This window comes from Canis lupus, chromosome 26 (assembly GCF_048164855.1).
Source record: "Canis lupus baileyi chromosome 26, mCanLup2.hap1, whole genome shotgun sequence".
Lineage (NCBI taxonomy): Eukaryota > Metazoa > Chordata > Mammalia > Carnivora > Canidae > Canis > Canis lupus.
Window position 1 is genome coordinate 14,909,739 of NC_132863.1, and position 24,470 is coordinate 14,934,208.

A 24,470-nucleotide genomic window follows, 5' to 3' on the forward strand; every position below is an offset into this window, starting at 1 on the left:
GATTTTATTCATTTATTCATGAGAGACAGAGAGGCAGAGACACAGGCAGGGGGAGAAGCAGACTCCCCACAGGGAGCCCAATGCGGGACTCAATCTCAGGACCCGGGGATCATGACCTGAGCTGAAGGATCATAACATCCAACCACAGAGCCACCTAGGTGCCCCAAGGGCAAGATTTCTTTTTAACAAAGAGCAACACCCATGATGATGAGGAAGATACAACCACAGGGTGCTTGAGAAAAAGCCTAAATGCTGCTGTTACTTGGAAAAATGCCCCTGCAGAACATTCATTTTTTAAGGTAAATTAGTAATTAGGTTATGCTCTCTTCAAGTAACTTCCTAAGCCATGCAAGAATTAGTTTACCTTTTTCCCTTTTGAACAATGCCTACCGTTGAGGGCTATCTTTTTTCTTTATTCAATGACAAGAAAGATAAGAGAGGAGTGTCTTATCCTATGAAATTTCTCTAAGTAAGGCTACATGCCTACAATCAGGTCTGCTTACCACTCTTTGACTACTGCTGCAGTACCATTCTGTGTACTGAATCAAGAGCATCTCGCAGGGAAAAAAAGAAAAGACAACTCCTAATCTTATACAACTTGACAGAATGCTTTAAAATGGAAAGGGTATAGACCACAATCCTCCAGCAAACCTAAGCACAGAAAATTCATTCCGTTGCCTTGAATGAGAATCAGCAATGATGGCAAAGCAGTTCTCGTTCTTACTGCCGGATCTATCACTTCAAAACAAGGTTGGGAATTCATGGAACACACCCAGATAATTTATGCAGTTAACACTTGAAAACTTTTTTGTGGGCAGCCCAGGTGGCTCAGCGGTTTAGCGCCACGTTCAGTCCAGGTGGTGTTCCTGGAGACTTGGGATCGAGTCCCATGTCAGGCTTCCTGCGTGAAGCCTGCTTTTCCCTCTGCCTGTGTCTCTGCCTTTCTCTGTGTCTCTCATGAATAAATAAATAAAATCTTTAAAAAAAAAAAAAGAAAACTTTTTTGTTTGCTTTGTTTATATAATGCTTCTATTTTCTACTCTTTTGTATGTATCAATAGACCCTAACAGTGGCATAGAGTAGGCATGAAGGGAGAAGCTGGGGGCTGTAACAAAGCTGTGATAAAAGGAGGTAACTGACATTCATCAACTCTCTTCTGATGGAGGCAGGGTCAGGGTGGGGTGCAGCTCATCATTTGCAGTATTCTAAATGTAATATTCATTTTGCAGATGCTGGAGGAAACCCACATAAACTGATACTTTATTGCTGTTTCTTGATTAAGCCTACCTCCTAAAATTCCTAGAAGTCCTAATAATGTGAAGAAGGGTCTCACCATGTTTGGCCATTGATGATCAGATCCAATCTGATCTAAGAGCTTAACTGGCTAGTCTTTGTCTCCCTCTGTGTCTTCTCTTCCTAAAAGGCTCCAGAACATTTTCCGAAGCCCAGAGTTGGCCCTACTGCTGTGAAGCCTCTGTGACCACTCTGGAGGCAGCAAGCTCTTTTGGGCTGCACTGCTTTTTAGGATGCATCATATACTATGTGTAATTCAACTTAGTTTTTCATGTGAGTGTTAATACCTTGCCAATACTTGTAGGCACTTTGAGGCCACTGCTTATGGTTCATGTTGCTCGTCTCAGCTATATGACATGATATGTGTAACAGCTCAGTTTTAATACAAAATTAGGAGTTCCCTCTGGAGAAGGCACATTGCCTACCTGTCATGGGACAGTTTCAGCTGCTGGGTCTGCTGCTCATGGGCACTGATCAGTAGCTTTCTCAGGAGCTCACACTGCTGGCTAAGGTGCAGGTCCCGGATTTCTTGCTCCTCAGCACTGTGGGTGTTGATCATTTCTGACCACTCCTTTGTGTGCTGGGCCACTATCTCTTTGACCTGTGTGGGAAAAGGGACAGTGGCACTCAGAACTCTCAGAGATCAGGTATGAAGTGAAAACACAGTATCAGTCATGCATTTCAAATTCCACCCACCAATTTAGTTGGTGAATCAACAGATACTACAACCTGCAAAAAATATGTATTAATCCATGGGAATCAGGAAGTCATAAGTTATTAAAATAATTAATTGCTTTGGCTCTAAATACTCAGCTGTCACCTGTGACTTCACTGCCTAACTTGTTTGTGTTACCTTCTGCCCAGGCCCTGGACTCCTTTTCTGATTCTAACAGATTTTCCTCATCTCCTCATGCTTTTCCAGCTTCATATCCACAAGCCCACAGGTCTGAGGAGAGCTCTAGGTTCTCTTATCTCTGGATTGTGACTCAATGTGTCAACCCTAATGGATGTGGGGGTAGAAAGTCTTCCCATCCCCATATCCATTGCTCTTTGCAGTGTGGTTTTGTACCTTCCCTCATCAAGAGCTAGAAGTCCATTTCCCCACCTCCTTGAATCTGGCTTATCTTGTGACTTGCGTTAGCCCTGAGACAATAGCAAATGTGGTGCAAGAAGAATCTCCCTCTTTCACTCTCTGGAGCCCCATTGCTACCTTGTGACAGAGCCTATGCTAGCCTGTTGGAGGATGAGAAGTCATGTAGAAAAAAGCAAGCACAGCCAGCTGATGACTAGATATGAGTTATAACCATCTATCCCAGCTGAATGCAGACGCATGAGTGAGCCTATTCAGAATCAGTAGAGCTACCCAAGTGAGTATAGCCCAAATTCTGACCCCCTGAATTTTAAGTTAATAATTGGTAGGTGTCTTGAGTCACTAAATTTTAACATGGCTTACTCTGCAGCTAAAGCTAACTGGTATCATTGCCAAGGTTTCTACTTTCCTATTTGTGCAAAGCTTCTAGAAAATCATGGCATGTTCATAGACATTAATTCTAGAATGGACACAAAATACAGAACACTGAGGAGAACCTTAGTTTGAATAGCTTGGCTGGCCCATGCAGGCAGCAGGGCCACCGGGCTAGATGACAGAGTTGCATGTAGACATATGGAGGCTGGCTGGTTTGACGAAAAGCTAGGGTTGGGAATTTTAAGAGTATTCCCCCTCTTTTTATAACTATTACTGCTTGAAGAGTTATTTGTGTTCTTCACTGGAACTTAGTGCTCAGTTCTCCAAATGTCCAAAAACTAGTAAGTATCCCAAGTTCCAATTTTCTTGTGTTTTTGGGGAAATAGGAGTAATTGGGCTCATCTCCCTAGAATGTCATCTCTTGATTTTTTTTCCAATTCTAAACTTCCAACACAAAGTTAGAATGGAAGAAGTATCAAAGATTTACTCAGTCCACAAGTTGGGTGGTTTTTTGTCACGTTTCATGTTACCTCTCTAGAGAAGCATACTCTGTATTATTTGTTTGTTTATTTATTTATTTATTTAAGACTTTATCTATTTATTCGAGAGAGAGAGAGAGAGAGAGAGAGAGACAGGCAAAGGGAGAAGCAGGCTCCATGCAGGGAGCCTGACATTAGACTCTATCCCGGGTCTCCAGGATCAGGCCCGGGCTGAAGGCAGCACTAAACTGCTGAGCCACCTGGGCTGTCCACGTTTTGTATTTTAAATAGTATTTCCTCTTAGACAATGTGCTGTTTCACTTCATACCCCTAAGGCAGACAACATGGACAGACTGTATGCATATTTCTTCAGATGAAGGAAGAGATGCTCCAGGAAATGCCTCTTCTCAAAGCCAGTGAGTCTCGAACAAATGTGAATGCCGAGATCCCTTGACTTCCCAGACTAGACCCAAGTTATTATTATTTCTGATTTACATCAGGTAGGGCTTCTAAAAAATTAGAAAGTATCTTTTGCAAGTTCCTGCTGTAAAAATAGGCATCTTCTTACCTTAGATTTGTGATCTGATGTCAGTGTCTGAATTTTAATTTCTGTTTCTTTTTTCATTTCGAGACAATTACTTCCCCTGAAAATGGAAAATCATCAGTGTGTACCAGATGTTAGATATCTTCCCATTCCCATGGGCCCTTGCTCCAAAGCTTTCTAATGAAGACAATTTGTTCATCAAACATGGGTTGCCATGGCTCATTGGGCAACATCAGTATTTCTAGTAATAGATGTACACCTTAGAAAACATCCACATCATGATTACTCAATTCAACCACTATACAAAGAGACACTGTAGATCAAATAATGATTTCATTGTTAAGGGTCTGTTGTCAGAGTTTCCATTTTGGTTCCTGCTTTTCTTTAGGGTAATTTTTCATTTATTCAATAAAATAAATTGGTGATAATAACTAGAAAAGAGGTCCTCAGCCTTGAAGCAAATTTTTAAATTCTTTCTGGTTATAAAGCCAGATTTTTGTCTTTTACACATGCCAGCAAGGCAGAAAATAGCATTTCTTGGCATCATAGGGCAATTTTTGCTTCTTATTCTATTGTGAGTAGGAAATACATACAAGGCAATTTCCCAGCAACCATTACTGCTTATTTCTGTGATTATTTTTCCCTTTTGGATTATCTGTAGCATTGCTGAAACCAGAACAGGTCCTGAGCTTCTGTCTTCAGCATATATCCTCTGATGTATTATGGCCTAACTTAGAATGCTTCATTATATTTTTGAGAATGTCTCTGAAAGAAGCAGTATTCTAAAAATGCTAGGACCCTCATCAGATCTATTACTTCTCAAGGGCTGGCACCAAGTATGCGCTCCCTTTAGTCTGTTATTTGGTGAGCTTGTGGCATCACAAAAACATCCCCCTGGCTTAATGCTAGACAAAATATTTTCTGGTAAATGCAATGATAAGTTTTATTTAAGTCTTATCTGTTGGCATAAGCTAAAGATTCTTGCAATATTAAGAATCTCTGTAATATTAAAAATCAAGATATTATTTATTTTCTGGCTATGCAAAAGGATTTATGTAATTTCAAAATTTCCCAACTTTAAAAAAAAAAAATTTCCCAACTTTAGCTTGTCCTTCCTTTTCTCCTCATTCACCTTAAAGATACCTGAATGAAAAACACATGTGAGACATAGTTATGGTGTCACCAACCAATGGCTGTCGAACTGGAATAAATCTCTTTTCCATTTCATTCCCTGCCTTCAGTTGAATGAGTTGCTTATTTCCAAGAAAACTTTTTAATGATGAAAACACAGTCAAGACTAAGTTCTTCCTTGGCCTAAGCAGTCAACTGAACTGTGGGGAAAGACAAAATATAAAAAGGCAGACAGCTTCCAGAAGGAAATAAAGAGCCATTACCCCTTCTTCTTCATCGCCTTCTCTAGGATTTTCTCATGTGTCGACTTCTCTTTGTCATACTGTGCCACAATTTTGTCAACTTGTGTGCAGTGCAACTTCTGCATGGTGCTGTGTTCCTGAATAAGAAGAATCTGCAGTTACATGTTGAGTTCTTCCAGTGTGGCTAATAAACTTAACCTGTGTTGGGCTGGAATGGTTTTCACCAGCTTTCCCAGAATCTTGGATTTAGAAATCTAGGAGTAACTGCTACTGAGAAGTGGAAGTATTTCCAATCTCCCACCCAACACAGGAGTTTCTTGTATGAGGGACACCCTAAAAATGGAGTGTCTAGCCTCAGCCTAAAGAACACACCCACCCAAAAGGCATCTCTGCCCACTACTGGGCAACACCAATCATCCCAAAGTCCTCTCTTCTATACATACATGTTTTCCACAGAACTTTTACCCAACCATCTTTGTTCTGTTTGAGACACATAATTAGTCCACAGCCTCTTCCACACATTGGTTCTCAAATACTCAATATGTATTTTCTCTCTTCCACCTGCTAAGTGTAACTATTTACATGTGACATTGCTTCTAAACACACAGGGCATTTTTGGAAGGTGTTAAATACCACCATTAAACAGTGAGAATTACCAGTGGGGTTGTCGCTGTCAGCTGACTTCAAATCCACATCACGTGGTATTTTCACTGGCCTCCTCATCTAGGTGCATTCATGAGGATGACACAGTATCCAGGAGCTGTGGCCTTCAGCTTTACAGATGTTTAAAATATTTCCCCTTCTGCTTCAAATAATTAGGAAATTGGGGCTGCAACACTTTGAAAATAAGTATTTTTCTATAAACATTCTTTCCTTCTGATAATTTGATCACAGCCAGTAACTTCTCTGAAGTCAGATTTCTTTAGCTTCTTACCTGGCCAATGTGGGAATTGCCAGGGCAAATCCATACAATCAGGAATACACTTGCTGCTATATCCTAGTCTTAGTCTTGAGAAACTAGAGGAATGAGATGGTGTTGAAGATGGGAAGGGATGGATGTTTTTCAGACTGTATTTCCTTTTCCTTATTTTTTAAAGTGAGTAACTTAAAGTCTAGCCTACCTTAGGAAAACATTTTTTTTAAGGAAACCCAGTTTAGGAACATATTTAAAAGATTTCCTAAAATATAAATGAGGAAGGTATATTTAATTTTACCAAGATTTCCTTAATGTCCCAGGGCTGTTAGTTGATTAACATAGGGCTTGATCTATATAATTTGTTTATATATGTATTTTTCAGAAAAATGTTGGTGCACATGTATAGATTCTTGTTCAGTTGGATAAATGCCTTTGGGAGACATCGTGGAGAAGGATGGTGCTGGTGGGGAGATTCTCAGAACAGGAACTGACAATGGGGACAAGAGGGTGGTCAAAGGTGATGCTACCTTGCTGTGGACTTGGGGGTCAGGGAGTCATATGTAACAGTATCTTATTTAATTTGTGGCAGGAACACCTCATTAATCTAGCCACATTCCCAATATACATGCACTTTGTATTATAAACACATTTCAGCCAGAGCTTTTGCAATGTGGTATTGGGTTAAGGACATGGGCTCTTCAGTCTCAAATTCTGGGGCAACTCACCTAGCCTCCCAATCTGTTCATCTTTTTAACTGGGATAGCGACACCTAGTTCACCAGGTTGTTAGGACTAAAAGTTAACATGATATTAATCATATTTCAAATGCCTGCTACACCTTATTCAAAATACAGTAACATGTTCATATTATTCAATATCCAGGATAATATACAGAAAGTGACTTGGAATAAGGGAGAGCAAGTAGAATGATTAAATTAATAAACCTTTGCTCTACACTGAATCAATGCCTCAGGAGTCAACATGTTAATGTATCCTTATTTGAATGGATTTAATCACTCTTGTATGTTGTGGACATAAACAAGCCTACTAAAATGCTTTACTAATAGTCTTCCTTTTAAGATTTAAAGACATCGTGCTTACCCAGCACATGTGTTAATTTTCCTGGGCAAATAAATAAGGGGCTCTATGCAAGTGCAGATTCAAACATATTAGAATCTTTCCTGTGTAATCTCTCTACTTTCCTGTTTCTCTCTAGTTTTTAAGGAAGGGTGGAGAAGATTGTTCTTTAAATATCCTAGTGCAGCACAAGAAAAGGTGAGGCTTTGAGACTCGGAAGTACGTTGACAGACTATTTCTTATAGAAATATTGTGGTGAATCTTATTAACCCGATTAGAAATGAGGAATGAAGCTGTTTTTGCCAGAAAGGCATTCATGATGGATTCCAGTAGGTAAGACATGCTCTACAAAGGCAGGGCAAGTGTATTCACCACTACATGGCATAAAACTTGCACTCGATAAATATTTGTTATACACATGAAAAAACATCAAGGGAATAGCAGGAGGATTTGGATTCTGGTCTGAGCTCAGTCAATAATTAGCCAAATGGCCTTGTGAAGCTTATATAAATCTTTCCAGCCCTCACTTTCTTTCTTAGAAAACTGAACAAGATCCATTTTTTTTAAAGATTTTATTTATTTATTCATGAGAGACAGAGAGAGAGAGGCAGAGACACAGGCAGAAGGAGAAGCAGGCTCCATGCAGGGAGCCAGACGTGGGACTGGATCCTGGGTCTCCAGGATTACACCATGGGCTGAAGGCGGCGCTAAACTGCTGAGCCACCCAGGCTGCCCTCATGGGTTGGTTATGAGCTGTAAAGTTACCTAGTATATGCAGGAATCATATGGGAAATTAGAAGCACATTGAATCAAAATGATTACTGTTAATACAAATAATAAGAAAGCTGGTCTTAAAAAAAAATTCTCTGTTTCTCTACGTGCTTAAAACTATTCCTGTGTGGTAAGAAGTGGTCACTGAAGTATTTTGGGAAAATCTGGTTTCCAGACTCACTTTTCCCTTCACAAAGGCATGGGCTCCTACTTATTTGATGGTGGTGAAGCCTCAGCTTCCTGAAGTGTAAAACAGAGGAGCCAGAAAATGATCTTTCAGTCCATTTTAACTCAGAAAAAGATTATCATTGGTTTTATTCTTCGGCCCTTAATTCAACCGGGAGACATTATGGAAGAGGCACAAATTTTTGTTTTTTTAAATTCATTAAGGTCAAGAGTACCCAAATTGGATGTGTGGACTGAAAAGTCAATCTTAGTTGGGATATTTTTGGGGAAAATACATGTACAGCTTTTAGCAGAATTTATAGGTCTCTTATTGGAGGTAAGAGTAAATTAAGCTTCTTTTGGAGAAATTGCTGCTGCAATTCATTCTTGTGACTGATGGGACAGTGGGCGTGAATGACTGTACCACAGATATGGCTGAATAATTGGAGCAAGTCATGTTTGCTCAGCATGTAACTCTGAGGTCACCAGTAAGCTGCCTCTGTGGGTGGTTGCTGTGTTTCTTCCTAACAGAGTTGTGGGTCTGGCATTGAGGTCTTGATGAGTTTAACAGCAGCCTTGATGTTATCAGCTAAATTGCTTATATAGCAAAGAACAAATTTTCCATTAGTAGCTTTACTGAAATGCCAAATGTTAGTCAGTTTCTCAGGCATTGAATTTGACTCATCTGATGGTGATGCTGCAAACCGGTTGCCCCAGGGATGCATCTAGCCTATGAATTTAAGATTTCTCCCCCCTCTACATGGTGTTTTGAAAGAAGACTGAATTAGGGACTAATATTTAAAGATCTGGAAGTTCATGTAAGATTTTATGAGTCCTCTTTTGAGAATGAAGCTGGCCCATGGACTCTCAAGGCACCAATGGTGGGGAACTAAGTCTGATTTGCCTTTTGAATGGGAATGAATGCCCTTCTGTTTTCTGTATCTGTCCAACTTCCATCATTTACTTCTTGTTTGGTCCCCTATAGACATTTAAGTTGTAATTATTCTTCTAATATTTTATTGGGGATACTTACTTAACTTTGGGTTTTATTTGCTCTAAGGATTTGACCACATAAGACAACCTAAAAGTATGCCCATTTCTTACTGAAAGAATAAAGAATCCTAGTCTGGTCTTGGTGAGTCATGCATTAGGGAAAATTACTCTTGCTTAGTTCTGCTTTTGCTATGTCTCATCTAATGGACACTTGAAAACTATTCCCCTAGTTTCCATTCAAATTGAAGAAGTGGTTCTAGAAAAGGAGAGATGCATAGAAGTCTAATTGCCAGCTGTACTCACAGGGTCAAAAGCAACAGCCATTGACCATTGCCAAAAGCCAAAACCTAGGCATGTTAACTAGTATCCTAATCTCATTTTGGGCTCAAATGGTCATTACTCCTGACTTTTCTGCTTAGTATCCTAAAAGTAGCTCACACACCTATTTCTATGTCTCTCTTGCAGATGGCAGATCCTCATACACCACAACTTCTCCTCCATACTATAGCTAACCTTCAAGTTTGAAAATAAGATTTCTTTTGCACAACACGTTTGTGTCTTAAGCCACTGGGATTTAGCTCTTGGATTCTTTGCTTCCCTATAGGTCTCAGAAGTGGCACTATTTACCTGATATGTGAGAGTTGGGAGTGCCCTGTAGTCTTAATATGGACTAAATATGACTCTCTGCTCTTGGTTGCCAACTGCCAAGGTTGATGCCATGGATGCTGTTGTTGGGTGGGTACAGCCTGGGCCATGTTCCCTCCTCAGTAGGTTACTTTATAACCCAAGGCTTTAGGGTGGCAAATCTTAGCCCTATCTTAGGTGGCTTCAAAATTGTTAAAAAGCTGTTGTAGGTGTTGTTTCACAAAAAGGCTGGGGGTAATTTATTCTCATTATCGCGTGACAACAGGTCAAAATCTGTTTTTTAAAGATCTATATAGCTTGCAGGCAATTAGAGGGGCTTGCACTAAGGCAAGAGACATTAGAGAATACCAAATAATATTCCTAAAGCAACAATTCTTGAAATGTATGCAGGAAAGGAGTTCACTTAAATTTATTTCCCAGACCTCTTCTTTGAGATTATAACTAAGTCACAGATGTAAGAATATGCATTTTTTGCCAAGCCTCCAACTCCTGGTCCAAGGGTCATATTTTGAAAAAAACAGTCCCAAAGGAAGCCAAAATATTTGTGCCCTGATGGAATCATGATTTCTTTTAAAAACCTTTTACTAAGACCACCAAGAAAATATGAGAAAGAAACACTGATGTGGGAAAACTCAGAGGTAACACAGTAGAGTGTTAAGAATGTGAATTTCACTACTGGGTATTTACCCAAAGAAAACACTAATTCTAAAAGATATATGGTCCTCTGTAGTTACAATAGCCAAGATGTGGAAGCAACGTAAGTGTCCATTGATAGGTAAATGGATATAGACAAGGACACACACACACACACACACACACTTACATAAAATGGGATGTTATGCAGCCATAAAAAAGGATGAGATCATGCCATTTGCAACAACATGGATAGACCTGGAGAATATTATGCTAAGTGAAATAAGACAAATACCATATGATTTCACTCATATGCAGGACCTAAAAAACCCAAAACAAATGAATAAACAAAAAGCAGAATCAGAGCTATAAATATAGACTGACGGCTGTCAGAGGGGACAGGAGTTGGGCAAAATGGGTGAAGGGGAGTGGGAGATATAGGCTTCCAGTTATGGAATGAAAATGTCACAGGAATAAAAAGCGTAGCATAAGGAATATAGTCAATGGTATTTTAACAGCATCACATGGTGACAGATGCAGCTATACTTGTGAGCACAGCCCAGTGTGTAAACTTGTCAAATCCCTATGTTGCACATCTGGAACCAATTTAACATTGGTTAAACTATGTTAAAATTTAACATTGTGTATCAAATATACTAAAAAAAAATGCTTGAGTTCTGGAGTTAGAATTTTGATTCACATCCTGACTCCACCGTTTAAAACCTAGGTGATTTAGTCAAGCTGTATTCTTTTAAAGTATAAATTATCTCATCTGACAAATGGTCAATGGTTTGCAAAAATGGCCACAATTCTTTCTCTGCATCCACTCTCTCTATCCCCCTACTTCGTAATGTGACTTTGTGGCTCCTCTTGTCAGGAAGTAGAGTCCTCAGCCCTTAAATCTGGATCATCCTTATGAGTTGCTTTACCAGGAAAATGAGGCGGAAGTGATTATGTGCCATTCTGAGCTAAGACCTCAACAAACTTTGTATGCTTCTGCTTGGCCTCTTGAAACCCCTACCAAGTGAATAACTAGCCTGTTTGTAGATAAGAGGCCACATAGAGCAGTGAGAAATGGCTCAGCAGAGCTCTTTCTAAGTGAGCCAGTGCCACCAGGCCTCAACCTGGCCACGAAAGCAGGAGCCCAGCTGAACCACTGAGCCTAACTAACTTGGCCCAAACTGCCAACCCACAAAATCATGAGCTAATAAATGGCTGCTATTTTAAGTCACTACATTTGAGGGTAGTTTGTTATTCAGAAAAGTAGGGCTATCCAGAACTCCTGACACAATATAATTATAGTGCTCTTTTACATAATTGTTACAAGAATACCTAAGCACTTAAATAAACTTAAATATATATTAGCTAGTTTTACCATTTTACAAGTATTGACAGAAAAATCAATGTTAGGATAAACAAATTCAAATGGACATGAGGCAGGAAGTGTGTCCAATGTTAAGAAATACACATCCCTCCCCGCTCCTTCAATGGTTTTTCCTTTTTCAAAAGTTTTAAAGATAAGTGTGTGTGCAGAGTAGGCCTCAGTATATATTAGGCAAGTAAACATTCATCTAAATCCTTCATCTTAGGAGGTAGGTCAGATGAGACCATGGAAAATATTAGGGAGATATTATAGACTGAAAAGTTACAGAAAGTTTATAGATAGGAAGCTCTAATTATTGGAAATTATTTGTGAAACCTTGAACAATTAAAACAGATGAAATGCATTTTTAATACATGGTGTATGTGGTGAATTGTAAAAGGTGTGTTAGACCTAAGCAAATGAGGCTCGTTACCAGCATTAACTAGTTCTATCACTCTAGTATAGGGACTCATCTCTCTGAATTTCATTTCATACATTTCTAGAATGTGGACAGTGTTACTTAAGCTTCAGGGATATTGTGAAGAGTTGAGAATGTACATAAAATGTGTAACACAAGGGCACCTGGGTGGCTCAGTCGGTTAAGCATCCAGCTCTTGATTTCAGCTCAGGTCATGAGCTCAGGGTTGTGGAATCAAGCCCAAATCAGGCTCTGCTCTGGGCTTGGAGCCTGCTCAAGATTCTCTCTCCCTCTGTCACTCTTTCCCCCAAAATGTGCAACACAAAACCGTCACTCAATAAATATTAGCCTTATTGGTAGATTTACATAAAACCACTACAGAGCTACCCTATGACCCAGTAATTGCACTACTAGGTATTTACCCAAAGGATACAAACATAGCGATCCCAGGGGGCACCTGCACCCCAATGTCTATAGCAGCAATGCCCACAATAGCCAAACTATGGAAAGAGTCCAGATGTTCATTGAGAGATGAATGGATAAAGAAGACGTGGTATATATATACAATGGAGTATTAATCAGACATCAAAAATGAAACCTTACATGTGCAATGATGTGGATGGAACTAGAGGGTATTATGCTAAGTGAGATAAGTCAATCAGAGAAAGATAATTATCATATTATTTCACTCATATGTGGAATTTACTAAACAAAACAAGGGATCATAGGGGAAGGGAGGGAAAAATAAGACAAAAACAGAGGGAGACGAATCTAAGAGATTCTTAATTCTAGGAAACAAACTGAGGGATACTGGAGGGGAGATAGGTGGGGGGATGAGGTAACTGGGTGATGGGCATTAAGGAGGGCACTTCAAGTAATGAGCACTGGATGTTGTATGCAACTGATGGAATCACTGAACTCTACTTCTGAAACTAATAGTACACTATATACTAATTAACTGAATTTAGAAAAAAGAGAAACAGGAAAAAAAACACTATAGAATTCAGAATTCATAAATTATACTGTCAAAGTAATCTGAATAAAGTGGGTCCCCTGTGTATTTAATGTGGGATAAGTGATTCATTCGTAAGCTCATAATCACACGCTGGTAACGTGAACTTCTGCAGTGCATGAAGGTATGAAAAACAAGCAGTGAAATGCATTGCCCTGCTCAGAAATACTTCTGAAAAGTAACAGGCAAGCATGGCACATTTTACTGTGGCAATTTTCTCTGCTACTTGACCTAAGGAATTTTGAACACTTCCTCCAAAAAACACACCCTAAAGCTGTTATGAAAGCCCACACAAATTCAGATAGTTGGATTTAGGGAGATTTAAAATCTCCTTGTAGGTACTGGTGCTCCCATAACATGGGGCTCCAAGAAACTCGCTTGTGTTTTACAAATGAATGCAACATAGGTTCTCTCAGCCATCTGGGGTTTACTGGTTATTAAACAACATGAAGGTGTCCCTGCCAACAAGCATGATGAAATGAGAGTGACTGAATGAAGTGCAGTGATGTCTGAGGCAGAGGGGAAGATCTACCAAGGTCAGCTCTAAACTGTGTCACAGAAAAATAATTTTCCACCTATTAATGGTCTGTTTCTGTCCCTTCTCCAAATTTGTATGTGGAAGCCCTCATTCCCCCTGTAATGGAATTTGGAGGTGGGGCCTCTGTGAGGGGAGTAGGTCATGAGGGTAGAGCCCTCACAGATGGGATTAGTGCCCTTATTAGAAGAGACATGAGAGAAATGATAGCTCTCTCCACCACGTGAGGACATAGCAAGGAGGTCCTTTGAAATCCAGTAAGGGGCTGTCACCATGCACTGAATCTGCTGCACTTTGACTTTGGGACATACAGCCTCCTGACTCTGAGAAATAAGTGTTTGTTGTTTAAGCCACCTGGGCTATGCCAGTTTGCTACAGAGGCCCAAGTGGATGTCTACACTGCCTTTATCACTTTTCTGATCAGGCAGCTGGGTCTGTTTGCCAACCTGACTCAGCTTGGACTCAAAGGTTCAGACAAGGAAGACAATAGATGACTCTGCGACTCTGCTCTGTAGTATGTATGTAGGTCAAGTTCGAAAGAATTGAGGGGCACCTTTCTTGAGTAGCTGTGCAGGTAACCAGTGTACTGACATCATCCCAACTAGAGGATGTTATGAACATCCCATGTGCTAACACTGCATTTGATGCAATGGGGGGAACTTGTTTACTTACCAAAGCATCTGACATCCTTCACAGAATAATGCAGTAACAGTATGGGTGCTAGACACAGATGGGTTTGGGTTCAAATTCTGGCATGGTTGCTTTCCAAGGTAGAGACAGTAGTTCAACTGCTTAACCTCCCTAATTTTTAATTTCTTAATTTCACATGCAAAATGGAGACTTAAATAGAACTTGCCTTCTCGGGTGGAGTAGTAAATGAGACAAGAAATGTAGAGTGCTGAGCATAGCATCTGGAAAATACTGAGCATGCAAACATTCTAGCTGCTGATATTGTTATTTTCATAGTTGGTCAGAATATATGCTCCCTCTTTGCGCCTGAAGGAAGCATTTATAGAGGGTGGGGTCAAAAGCTGGAAGTTTCCAAGGAGCCCACAGGCCACAGAAATGCCTGCCTCAGTAACAGAGATCCAAGTTAGATGGAAGGAAGATCTGGGGATGATGTCTTGCCATGGGGGACCAAGTCCATCCCTGATAACCAAAGTCAAGTAAGTTAGTGTCTTTCGATATTCTAGGCTGCTACCAATGACCAACACAATTGAAAGCACTACTTTAAGCAGCTCTGTCTCCCAACAGTGTCACACTTCTAAAAATCTGTGTCAAGTGTCCCCTAAGGGCAACGAAAAAGAATTCCATCAAATGGACTTATTCATGAAATTTAGGAGCAAATAGTCTATGGAGTGACCTCTAGGATCAGCAAGTCCACTAAGCTAACAGTTCAATAATACAGGGAATATTACTAGGCTAAGATGAGGCCGAATTTCTCAAAGGAGCACAAACTGTTAAATCGAGGCCATGAGCTCTGCATGTGAATATCTGGAGTGACTCAGAGATACATCACTCAACTCTGGCTCTGCAGGACATGTCTTAGATTGAGGTCTGAGTCAGAGTACAAAGACGTGGAATGCAAGACTAATTTAAAGGAACTCAGAAGTCCTTTGAGAAATTAAGTTTCTCTTGCTTTCCATTGCCCTTAACGGATGAACACACCCATTACCCTTCCGGCCCCAGTGGTTGTTGTGATCCATCTTGGGAAGGAAAGAGGTATTATGTTCTTCTCCTTTCTCCATGGGGAGTGATGGGTAACAGGATGATGTCTGAGTGTGGTGAAGTCTTCAACCCACATGAGAACTCCCAAGGCCAGCTGCTGCTGTTCTCTTGAATTCACAACCAGCTCTTAGAATTTCTCACAATCATTGTCAAAAAAAACCCTCTTCTTATGGGCGATAGGGAAAAACAACTCTATTTCAGAAGTAGGCCACTGAGCAAAGTTTACATAACGAGGAAAGTGAGAAGAGCACTCTCTCCAGGAGCTGTGGGTGAGAAGTTCAGAGCTGGCTAGTACCTCCCTCCATGCACAGGATCCCAGGGGATCTAGATGTCTCTAGGCTAACTGAGGCTATGAGTTGGTCTTAAGGAGTCTGGCTATGGCCCACTATTTTAGATAAAGTCCAATTATTAAGTAATTTTAAATAGATGAAGCTTTTTACCCATTTGAAGCTTTTGGAATAACTGTTGGAAATGCAGATTACAAATCAGTGACAGCCCATCCCAAATGGATTCTGGTTTTAAATTTCATTTCCAATCAGTTAAAATGAAGGTACTATTGTCCAGTTGGCCGCTGTCAGTTTCTTTTTTTTTAATTTTTTTTTAAATTTATTTATTTATGATAGTCACACAGAGAGAGAGAGAGAGGCAGAGACATAGGCAGAGGGAGAAGCAGGCTCCATGCACCGGAAGCCCGACGTGGGATTCGATCCCAGGTCTCCAGGATCGCGCCCTGGGCCAAAGGCAGGCGCTAAACCGCTGCACCACCCAGGGATTCCCCCGCTGTCAGTTTCTAAGCCATGTTTTTGCCTATGAAGAATACACTGGTCCGTTATACAGAATAATAGCTTGAGGTTTTCATCAGAGAGCTAAAAGTAGAAAACAAATAAGCAAAAAAAAAAATGACACACACACATATGTACACACATTCAATCAACTGTACCTTCGCATGTTTCTTCTTTAAAGAATTTAGCTCCTTCTGTTGCTTCTTTAAGTGCTTCAGGTAAGCCTGTGTAAGAAACAAAGAGGGTCCCAAATCAATTTTTTGTAGCCACAATGAATACATCTGGTGAGAAACAAAAATATGGTAGTTTCACCAATATGTGTAATACAAGAGTGCTTGCAAAATGATTGAGCAATTTTACCTTCATCTGCTTTAAATCTTCTATCCTCACTTGAGGGATAAGTTCGATACCTTAAAAAAAATTAAATCACTGTGTGTATTAAAAATTAGAGACAATAACTGATAATACAAAATTCACCATTTTGAAATCTCATCTAAAGACTTTGAAGCACTTTATATGTAATGCTATGGATATAAGCATCCTAATTTCTTACTACAAAGCAATTAACCAGACACTTAATTGGTGTGCTTATTGTCTTCGGTTCCTTATGAGCAGAGCCTGAGGTGGGGTTCTGTGTGCACAACACTCACTGAGGGAAGGCTCTCAGGAGAAACCCCCAAGGGAGTGAGAGAGGCAGAACAGAGCAGAGGAAGAAGGCAGGGTGCATTTCTAGCTGAAATCCAACCTGAGCCTGATCCTGCAGGAGCTCTTTAGCATAAATGGCCATCCAAAGTTGCTCTACCTTGAGGTAAGGAGACTGGGCTTTTGTAACCTCATACCAGTCACCCAAGGGCTTCATAGGTTGTACAAAACCTTCTAGGCATTTCCAGGGCAATGGAACTGTCCACAGTCTGAGGACAATCCTCCGAGAAAGTTCCAGCTATTGTTTGCAATCAGCCAAATACACACAGCAGCTGGGGCAGGAGGTGTCAACCCAAAAAGGAGATCTGACCAGGCACCACAGCATCTATTAACAGTACTTTCATCTTTGTGTTTCAGGGTATATCATATCAGTCAACTACCTCCCTCCTCATCGTCATCAAGGAACCAAAAACAAAGAAAACAACCCACATTATCTTCCCTCAGTTTCCTTTACCAAATTTAATTTTTAAGCAATATGCTATTGGGCACAGCCTTCAACATACAGGAAATCCTGAAATCAAACCACTGTATAACAGGATACTGTCATGGGGACCCAGAGTAACATACTAAATTATCCTGCTACTGGACTGATGCTAGGCCAGGTGTCATCATGGCAACCAGAGTTGTAGAAGAATCCCCAAACACTTTGTTTGACTACAGATTTTCATCTTAGACAAAAAAATAAATAAATAAATAAAAAGAATTAAAAAGAAATGAAGGCGTGGTCTGTACTATAATAGATTTCCATTAGAATCCTCAAAGCTAGGTATGAGATAGTCAAGAAAGATAGCCATTGAGTCCCAGGCTTTTGTTTTTCAGTTTTGTTCATTTTAAGAAGAGATGCACAGCCAGTGTGAGGGTGGGAAGGTGGGAAAAGGAGTCGTGACTAAGAGAAAACATAAACACTATGTGATCTATAACATTCATGATAGGGCGCCCAGGGAACATAGGCTTGATCTCTCAAGTCTGATGTCACAAGCCAACTCCCTGCTTCACTGTAGCCAGTGAGAGGCACTGTAGGGTAGAGATATGAATCCTTGTCTGTAAAATGAACAGAGAACTGGGATGCATGCAAGGTCCTCCAGAGAGCTAGCAAATGTTAAGAGTTAACCCAGTCCCAGAAGACTTCTTTTTTGGTCTTGGTTAAAGTACATCTTGACCAACAAGAACCCACGAAAACATCAACTTTTGTTTTGTATTTTTTGAGAAAGATAGAATAATTGGTAAAAAAAAAAATTTAGTTCTTAGAAATGATTTAACTAGGAAACACCCACACTCTGCAGAAGAGGAATTGGTACATGCTCAGTTCCCTCTGTTGAGCCTACAGAAGTGTGTCTGATAGAACTTTCAGCAACAGTGGCAACGGTCTATAATGGGAGGGGTCCAATGGATAGTTACTAGCTATGTGTGGCTCTTGGCACCTGAAAGGTAGCCAGTGCACCTGCAGAGTTCAAGTGCTCATTTTAAAGTTGAAATTTACAAAGCCACATGTGGAAATAGGCTTAATTAAGTACTGCATATTGGGCTCCAAAGACTTTGGCTAAATGAGGTTTCACTATGTAAAGTTTCTGTTCTTATCAACAAGAGCTCAAAAATAACTTGTTTTCTCTGAAGTCATAATTTGGAGACTAAGTTGGAGATTGAAAAAAAGTAAAGAAAACTAAAGATCTGAGAGAAAGAGAGGAAGAGAGTAAGAGCGAGCACGAGTGGGGTGAGGGGCAGAGGGAGAAGCAAACTCATCGCTGAGCTGGGAGCCTGATGCAGGGCTTGATACCAGGACTCCAGGATCATGACCTCAGCTGAAGGCAGACGTGTAACCAACAGCCACTCAGGTACCCCAAGTTTAGTTTTCTTAATTCCTTATTCCTCAGTTTAAAAAGATAATCAAGCAGCATTGGTGCAGTTATTGCTGTTGGGCTGCATGTCTAAGAGAAACCATTTAGAACTTTCTTACCTCCACGGATATGGGCAGCATTTGCTATACCCATTCACCTAGCTTTCTCTACATCAGCCCACTCTGACCTCCACCTGCCAGCACCTGCATTTCCTTCCCTGAGGAAATTACCTAAGGCCTTTCCCTCTAAAACATGCTTTACCACCCTTCTGTCAATCTAGAATCACAGGGGAATTTATCCCTCCTACAGGAGCTCTCCAAAAGGCTTAGTTGAAGTAGATGTTCTCCTGCCTCTGAGTTGTGTGTCCAACACCAGCCCTCAGGATGTTCCCAGGAGCACTGAGCTCCAGGTGCCTGGATGGAACTTGGAAACACTCTGATCACTGGCCACCTTCTCTTCCTTGTGCTCCTTCCCCAAGCCCCTACCTGTATCCATTGTACTCCCCAAATAAACTACTTTTATTTGAAACCTTGTCTCAGGGTCGGCTTTGGGATGACCCAAATTAAGACAGTTCTCTAGAAGGAAGCTTGCCTTCTCAAATGACACGTCTTCCCACAAAGGCCACCGGAGTAGTTTATTTTCTGACTCCCTTGACCTCCGACTCCCCAGTTCATAGATAGGAGTGGGAAGAACACCTACAAACTTCCCTCTTGCACTTCCCTGCCATGCTCCTTAAAGCTACGATGCAAAAGAACAGGCCCCTCACTTAGACCAGGTTCTCTTGAGCCTGGTTACCTCCACATGTGTCCCTCTAAATTGTACATTCATCTTCTCATGGACGACAGCATCCGGTCATGGTTTTCCCATGTAGGCATTCCCAAGCATCCAACAGGGTGATTCAATATCCATGGGAAGAATCCATTTTATTACTTCCTATTCAAGTCAGACCTATGTTTCAAGGCTCAGCTCAATAGGGATCTCATCTATAAGGCTTCTGTGGGACACTTGCTGGAAGGCATGCCCTCCCCCTTCCTGTTCTTAGGGTCAGCTCTCATTGACCACTGCCTGGCCTGGCTATTGTGCAAAGCCTGTCCTACATTATCCTTCTAGCCACATGAGATCCTTGAAGGGGTGAAGGCAGTTCTCATAGAACCTGGTACTGTCACTTAGAGTAGGCTTCCAATTTTCCTAAATAAAAGGCCAAAGGAAATAGCATGTAGACTCTCTTTCTCAGGGTGTCTCTTGATACTGGACTTGGCTTCCTCCAATGCAATATTTGGAACCAAAGGTGAAGCCTTTCTCAATCCAAACATGTTCCTTTCTAGAACTAGGATAACTTTTGTCTTCTGTAAGCTGGTCACACTGAAGTTTTTCAGGCCACTTAACTCATGGTAATTACTAATGTCTTTATGTACTAGCGGGCATGATGGTTTAAACAAAACAAGAACTTTACACAAAAACTCTCCCATTTTCTACTATCTTTGTTTGAATGGCTAATGTGACTAATGACCAGTGCTGGAATGGAATACCCAAAGCCTTGTATCATGAGCTTGCTCATGTCTCCAGGGAGGAAGAGACAAACAGCTGCAGACAAAGTACAATTTGGGCTACTTCTGTGCAGTCTCATTTTCTAATTTGTTTCACAAAGCTGCATGCACACTTAGTATCCTACTAAATTACTATGCTGCCTTGGTTTAGAAAAGCCTGTCATTTCTTACCTTAAACTGTAGCACTGTGTGTATGTACTTAAGTGTACAAACAACTTGATTCACTAACATCAAGGGCACTGAATTCACATATAAATGGGAAATATACATACTGAGTAGAAAACCATTAGAAAAAAAGAGAAATTCTTATCAAAGTAAGAAGAGTGAATTTGGTAAATGATTCATAATCGAGGAGGATATTCAAAATGTTTAATTGCCCGTGTGGGATGGGCACCATTCAATCAGGATGAATGCCTGGCCAGTAAGCATGGAAGTCAACTTTAAATAAGCAATATAGTTCTGCCCCTGTACACCAGCTGAATATTAGCATGGAACACATAATTCTTCGTGGTGACACCTCATAGGATACCTTGTTTCATCCTTAGGTAACCATAAAGAATTGGCCTTCAAATATCCATCTGATAAATTTACAAACAATCATGGATGCTAAATGTCTGCTCATGCAGACAATTTGTCAAGAAGGGAATCTAGAAATATATGAACAATGATGATACTGTTGGTTCATGAGCCCACTACCTGTCCAGATTAGTGTGTATAGTGGTATCCAGAAGACTGTGGGGATATCCAGAAGACTGGATGGTATCCAGAAGACTTGGCAGAAGTTACTGTGTGGAAGTTCTTTTCATTAAGGAGACTGAATTTAAACATTTTCTAAAACCATGGATATTGTACCCAGTGCCCCAAGGGAACCTAGCAGGGGATCTAGCAGATGACAAAAATGTTGACTCCCTGTTAAACACTCAGAGAAATTCAGCAATTTGTCCAATCTATAAGAAAACATGTTGTTATTGAGTCTTGCAGGGCAGTGAAAATTGACTGAATTAGCAATTTTAAATAACTTTATAAAAGACTCTTCAAAAACAGTCTAAAATTGCAGAACAGATAAGGAGCCCAATCAGCTCCCCTTTACCTTTCTTGGCTTCCACACCAGACCCCATGGCTGCTGTGGTGGTTGGTCTGAGCTCGGAGCTGCTCTGTGGGGTCACATTTGCTTTGGCAGTGTTGGCTTTTCCTTTCTTGTCATTCTTAGAAGTATCGCTGGGCACATCTGCTATGTCACTCTGGAGCAGAAATGTTTATATTAACCTAAATGAAAGCCACCTCACATTCAACTGTCTTGCACTTTCTCTATTTTACTGAATCCAGTTTGAACCACTCATTATCTCCCCTACAAGTCTCTTAATGGATCATTGCCTGGCAGGAGAAAAGATTACATGGTTTTCTCAGGCTGAGGCAAAAGATGAAGCCAAGGAAAAAAGATGCAACTCTTTTACATGAAGGATATGGTACAGGGAGCTTTAAAAACAAAGAACAAACAAGTATGCACGAAAATGGGAGAAGGCTGGATGCAAGATTGGTAAACAACAAAGAAACATAAATCTCAATTTCACTAATTCACTGAATTGGGTTAGCTAGTATTTTAGTGTATCACAAAAGCATCTTGTATCTTAAACATTCCTAAAAGCACTATGATTTCCATTTCATTTATTAAACATGCTATACTTTTAAGACACTTGAAACTATTTTGTTAAATTGATAAATTCAATTTCAAAAAACTCTTCAAGTTTGCTATATCCATTGTTACTTTGTCTTGCTCTTGTAATCACTGACCACTGAGCTTCCCCACGTGGCTCTCTTTAGTCAACCATTGCTACTTACAGTTTCAATGCCCATAGCTCTCATTTGGTCTGCTCTCTTTTCTGTAATGGAAAGAAATTTCTTTGGATCTGATAAAGCATCCACAATATCTGGGAAAAAAAAAAAAAGTCAGGTGGCTTTGATTCTCTGTTTTACCGTTAACAGCCAAGAAAATTCAGCTAATAAACAATTCATAATCCTGGATCCCCGTTATGTCTTCTGTTAAGTACTTGCTCCTAGGACATATGACAAAGTTAGGAAAGCACAGCCTTTTACAGAAAACAAAAAATAAGTAGGGCAAGGATCAAAGGCCAGATGACTTTCTATTTTCTCTTTGGTTTTTGCCCAAATAAAGATGACAAGGTAGCAGAATAAGGCAAGTGAATTGTCTTGGGTTCTTGACTATTTACTTGTGTGACTTTGAGCAGGCTGATTCATGTTCCCAGTTGAGTTTCTTCATCTGAAAGTTAGGGTACTACCCACTCTGAAGGGGTGCGATGAGTACTCAATGAGATGATAAATGTAAACAGTACTTGTAACAGTAGACACAGCTGGTATCTAAGTCTTAGTTTTAGCTAAGAAGGCTAATACATATTTAAAGCCAATTTTGGTTCCATGATAGTAGAAATGTAATATTTCTCCAACATACTCTCAGCTACCCCTTGTAGTTAAAAAGGTAAGAGTTCATGTTTATATAATGTAATTTGAAGAGCCCAATGGGTACTTTCCAGCAGAATCTCTCATAATTTTGCATTATTTACCAATACTATAGAAGTAATATTTATTCTCATCACCTTAAAACAGTAGTTAATTTACAATTTTCAAAAACTCTATGTATATTGGGGATCCCTGGGTGGCTCAGCGGTTTGGCGCCTGCCTTTGGCCCAGGGTGTGATCCTGGAGTCCCGGGATCAAGTCCCGCGTCGGGCTCCCGGCATGGAGCCTGCTTCTCCCTCCTCCTGTGTCTCTGCCTCTCTCTATGTCTATCATAAATAAATAAATAAATCTTTTAAAAAAACTCTATGTATATTAATTTCCTCCAGTAAAATCACCATCCTAATTACAGTCTTAAGATGATTTTCTCAGTTGACGGTTTTTCCTTTTATAATAGAAAATAATACAAGCATATAATACACATTCAAACATATAAAATGTAAAAATCTCCTCTCCTGACAATCCTATACGTAGTATATACTGTTATCCATTTCTTGTAGCCTTATTTAAAAATAAAACAAAACAATAATTCCAAATGGGTTCACAGTTTTCTGCATCTATTTTTTATTTTACACTTTACATATCTTGGAGACACTTCTTTATCAGTAATGTAGATCTACTACATTACTTTTAAGGGCTGCTTAAATATTCCATTTTCAGAATGGTTATAATTTCTTTAACAGTCTTCCCTATTAGAGACTGTTAGATTACTTCTAGTACTTTGTTATTATAAAGAGTACTGTAGTGAAGATCCTGGAATGTTTAAATCTCAGAGCAGGCATCTTCAGTGTCCATAGCTTGATGCCTAGAGGTTAGAATGGTGTGTAAGGGTATTTGTCCTATCAGTAGTAGTATTGCCAAGTTGCCCTCCAAAGAAGTTTCATCAATTTATTTTCTCCTCCAGGGGTGTTATGAGAAGGTCTGGACCTAGTTATTACTTATGTCCCTAAGAACTCCTTGTCTCCTAATGGGGAATGTGACCAAATTAGCTCTTAAATCTTGCTTAGGAAAAATGACAGATAATCATTTTTTGGAAGTCAAATTCTAAGAATATATTTACCTACTTTAAGTCTAAATTATGAACATTTTCAGGCATATGCAAAAGTAGAGAGAAAAGTAAAATAACCCTCCATATACAGATGAAGCCCTAACAGTTATTAATAGTCTGCTACATTTCCTTTATCTGCCATCCTCCCCTTTTTCCTTTCTTTCTTCTCTCTGCTGACACATTTTGAGGCAAATTCCAGACATTATAACATTTCATTCCTAGTTACTTCTCTATGCATCTCTAAAGAAGGACATTTTCTTTCATAACCAACCATACCAGCATCGTATCCAATAGAGTTGGCAGTAATTCCTTAGTATGAATATAATGAATGGCCCATCTTAATATTAGTATTTCCCCTATTTACAATTAATTTGTTTGAATCAAGATATAAAGCCCATACTTGGGTCTCTGATAATGATGTCTCCTAAATTCACTTTAATCTAGAGTAGTCTCTGCTACTATTTATTTTTCATAATGCATAGATTTGTGGAGAAGACAGATCAGGTATCCTATAAAATGTCCCAATCCTGAATATCAATGCTTCCTTGTTGTGTCATTTAGGCTTGAATTTTCTCTTTTTGTAAGAATACTCCAGGGGAGATCCTGTGACACGGA

At 39.9% G+C, this 24,470-nt stretch overlaps 1 protein-coding gene across 11 annotated transcripts in view; it reads right to left on the reverse strand.

Moving 5' to 3' along the window:
• PLCB4 (phospholipase C beta 4) overlaps positions 1–24,470 on the reverse strand; it is a 418,616-nt gene that overhangs the window by 13,903 nt on the left and 380,243 nt on the right. For all 11 annotated transcript variants that reach the window (XM_072800091.1, XM_072800090.1, XM_072800095.1 and 8 more), the window contains 7 exons: positions 22,115–22,203; positions 21,366–21,516; positions 16,552–16,601; positions 16,350–16,415; positions 5,176–5,291; positions 3,806–3,881; positions 1,719–1,894 (listed from right to left, as the gene is read on the reverse strand). In XM_072800091.1, the coding sequence (XP_072656192.1) occupies positions 1,719–1,894; positions 3,806–3,881; positions 5,176–5,291; positions 16,350–16,415; positions 16,552–16,601; positions 21,366–21,516; positions 22,115–22,203 (724 nt within the window). The remainder of the gene's footprint in view (positions 1–1,718; positions 1,895–3,805; positions 3,882–5,175; positions 5,292–16,349; positions 16,416–16,551; positions 16,602–21,365; positions 21,517–22,114; positions 22,204–24,470) is intronic.